Source organism: Numida meleagris, chromosome 27 (assembly GCF_002078875.1).
Source record: "Numida meleagris isolate 19003 breed g44 Domestic line chromosome 27, NumMel1.0, whole genome shotgun sequence".
Classification (NCBI taxonomy): Eukaryota; Metazoa; Chordata; class Aves; order Galliformes; family Numididae; genus Numida; species Numida meleagris.
The window spans coordinates 3,127,355-3,131,137 of record NC_034435.1 but is presented as its reverse complement, the minus strand read 5'-3'; the positions used below and the strand labels follow the sequence as shown (position 1 = coordinate 3,131,137).

At 59.0% G+C, this 3,783-nt stretch overlaps 1 protein-coding gene across 1 annotated transcript; it reads right to left on the bottom strand.

The window, feature by feature from the left end:
- On the bottom strand, window positions 217-3,783 carry EFNA2 (ephrin A2; the record flags this gene model as incomplete). The annotated part of the gene is made up of 3 exons (XM_021379018.1): window positions 217-610; window positions 1,932-1,997; window positions 3,504-3,783. Coding segments are annotated over 3 exons (468 nt in total), but the record flags the coding sequence as incomplete, so codon positions are not given.

The window sequence follows — 3,783 nt, the reverse complement described above, 5'->3', positions numbered from 1 at the left end:
GCGGGGGTGGCACCACACCGTGTCCGTCCGTCCATCTGTCCGTCCGTCTCGCCGTGCCGGGCGAGGGCAGTGTGCCACGGGGACCCCCCGCGCGGGTCAGTCTGACAACGGGGCAGCCCGGACGGCACCAGCCGAGAAAAATTAAAAAAAAAAAAAAATCTTTCGAAAGGGAAAAAGAAAAAAGAAAAAAGAAAAAAAAAAAAAAAAAAAAAAAAAAAAAAAAAAAAAAGCCCAAAACACCCAACAGGATTCTATATTTGGTCTGGAAATGTAAAAAGCAGCATCCTACGGGGAGGGTCGCTGCCGCGGGGATGGGCGCTCTCCGTGAGCGCGGCGGGATCCCCGTTCCCTGCTGCGGTGTGGGGCAGGATGAGGCCGGGCAGGGTGCAGTGGGGCTCCTGGTGGTGGTGCAGCCCCGGCTCTGTCCCGTGGTGGTGCTGGGGCCGTCCTGTCCCATCCCGTCCTGTCCGTCCGTCCGTCCCGCGGCGCTAGGAGCCCAGCAGAGTCCAGAAGACCGGCGCAGCCACCAGCACGGCACGCGGCACCGCGAGGCTGCAGCACGAGTTGTTGCTGGTGAAGATGGGCTCTGGGGACTCGTAGAGGGAATCGTCTGCAAAAAGGGAAGAGAAGGGAGGTGTGAGCTGGCGCAGCCCGCCCGGCACCGCGGCTCCACGGTGCCCTGATGGGTTGGGGTCTGGACGGGTGCTGGGAGCGGCCAACCCCGCAGCAGGAGCTCAGCCCCGGAGCCAGGCACTAGAAAATCACGGGATCCTTCAAACTAAAGGGCTCTGTGACAGGGCAGCACACGGGGCTCTGTGGCTCCCAGAGAACGTCCCCACACAGGGCTGGGCACCGAGGGGACGTGGCGGGGGGGGGCCGGTGACCCCAGGGCTGCAGCAGGCAGCGCCCCGTCCCCATCCCCACCTCCGCACGCCAAAGGTGCGAGCGCTTCTGCACGAGGTGGATGGGATCCAAAGCGCGAGCGGCTCGGACAGCGGCCAGGCCTGGAGCCGGCCCAGCAGCGCGGTGACAGCCGGGTGCCAGCGCGGCGCGAGCCTTCGGCACGGTGACTCCAGTGATGACTCAAGCTCTTCACGAGCTCCCCGGGCTCTGCCTGCTGACGCTGATCGCTGGATGAAGGATCCGGACAGAGCCACCGCCGGGAAAAGCAGCGCTGCCCCTCGCAACCCTCTCCCTTCTTGTAGGGTCCCCCAGGGACACGTGTCCCCGGGCACAGGGAGCAGCCCCCAGCACCCAGAGCCTGGGAAGCCCCCGGGACCCCCAGGAGGAGCCCCCTCCCCGCACAGCGCTGCACAATGGCAGCCCTGCACCTCCGGCCAGGCACCCGCGCCACGTAATCCTGATATTATTAAAAATAGTATGGAAAAAAATAAAAAAAAAAAATGATACCAGAGGAGAGAGAGGTTCTCCCCCCCTGTCATGCCCTAGTCCTGAGCAAAACAGAATGATTTTTTACAGATGGTTTCATTATATTGGGTTTTATTTTAAAGCCATGCAAATAAAAAAAAAAAAAAAAAAGAAAGACATCCTTTTAAATGGTGACATTTCGCAGGCACTCAGCCCTTCCCCAGGGAGAGCTGCTGCCATTTGCTAATTACACGTTAACAGGAGAAGAAAATTATTAATTTGTTTTTTTAAATGGCTGAGTTATTTGATTCTGAAAAGTAGCCACTGCGCAGAGATTATTATTTTTTTTCCCTCTCTCCGGAACCCAGCGGCAACCTCGGCCACGTGCCACCCCCCCCCCACCACCACCACCCCCAGCATTGGGGACCGATGTGCCGCAGGGATGGGACGTGGCACTCCGGGTGGCTCCTGCCCCACATCGTTCCTCCCTCTGAGCCGAATGGGTGCCACGCTATGGGCACGCTGCTGTGCCCCCCCCCCCGTGTCCCCCCGGCGTCACTTACTCGTTGGCCGAACGTAAACCTTCAGCTTGAGGCAGGGTCTGTCCACCACGTTCGGGGGAGACGCAGCTGCAGAGGAGCACAAAGCGGAGAGAAGTGGCTGCGTGAGAGCAGAGCAGCAGCTCGGAACCCCCCCGCCCCACGCTGCCGACGTGGGGGCTCGGCGCCGCGACCCACGCGTGGCACAGCCATGATGCTCGGCTGCAGCAGCCCCACGGCCAGCTGATGCCCTGCACAGCCGGGGGGGGACACAGGGGGCAGAGGATGGGGCCAAGGGCTGCGTGGGGGCAGGAGGTGGCCCCCGGTGGCTCCGTCTGCGGGGCCGTGGGGCAGAGCGCGCTGGGTCCGCGCAGCAGGAGGAGGATAAGGCAGAAGCGGTGCTCACTGGGAGAGACAAAGGGAGTAATTGCAATAATTATCTTGGTGAAAGTCCCGGCTCGAGACGAGAAAATGCGATTTTTTATATATGTGTTTTTTAAGGAATTTAATTTTCTTCTCCCTTTTCTCCTCTTTTTTTTTTTTTTTTCTTTTTTTGGGAAATTAAAGGAGAGAAGGGCGCATCATTCACCGTAAAGTTTAATTCGAGCTGGAAGGAGGGGGAACTGGGGCCTGGCTCACACGAGAGCCAACAGTGGGGGGGTACAGCCACCTGTCCCCCCCCCCGGCTCTGTGCCACCACCACCCCCAGCTCTGGGGACACGGTGCCAGCGGGGCCACGTCCCCAAGGCTCTGGGCAGCGGTGCCCCAGCACAGCGCACTTCTCCCCATCCCTCTTCCTTCCTTCCCTTGCGCTGTGATTTCAGAAGGTCACGGCTCCGTGCTGTCCCCGCACTGTCCCTGGGGTCCCTGGGTGCCCTTGACCCAGAGCAGCAGCGCGGCCGCCGTCCCCGTGCCCGCGAGGTTAATGGCATTCCAATTTGCGAGCTCGAGGAGGAGGTAATTTCTTTTCTTTCATGTCTGCTAAATACGGCGCCTCAAAGAGGCGTAATTTCTAATGTTCCGCATGACATGAATCCTAACCGGTTTAGCAATGATCAGCTTCACCATTTACTTCTGTGTAATCTCCCTCTAACGACATTAAAAATAAAAAAAAAAAATAAAAATTAAAAAAAAAAAAAATCGGGGCACTGGGGGTGGGGGGAAGAGAGAGTTGTAGATGCGGCTATTTTGCAAGTGACATTTTCCAGGGGGAGAGAGCGAGGGGGGGGGGGAAAATGGTAATTTAATATAGATAAAAGGAACAAATTAAGTGGGCTGAAAACAGATGCTTTAGGAAAAAGGGGGAGAAATAATAAGGGAGATAAGCAGGGCGAGGAGAGCGGCGCCGGGGCCTCCTGTGTCACGCTGAGCGCCGGGGTCGCGGGTGCTCGTTTATTTTCATTTGGTTGCCTTCTCCTGATCGCTCCCAGAGCCCCATCCCGGCCCCACGGCTCTCTGCCCAGGATGTTAGAGCAGGGGATGGGTCTGGGGGTGCCGCTTTGGGGCTGTGCAGCATTCTGGATGCCACGGGGACCCTCTGCTCCGCACACCCGGGCGCCATGAGGGATGCACCCACCCTCCCCAGCCTCCACTCACAGATGTAGTAGTACTCGTGGCCGGGGCGGAACTCGAAGCCCAGCGAGAAGGGGGTGAAAAGCTGGAACTTCTCCGAGAACTTGAGGGGCCCGCTGGGCGAGTCGGGGCGGTTGCACTCCCAGCGCTTGAAGCCCTTCTGCCGGTGGTCGCAGGACGCGTGGCCCTCGTAGTTGACCATGTAGAGGACGTAGCGCTCCATGCGCTCGGCGGGCAGCGGCTCCTCGTAGTGCGGGCAGTAGATGTCCAGGTAGTCGTTGATGCTCACCTCCACGGTGTAATC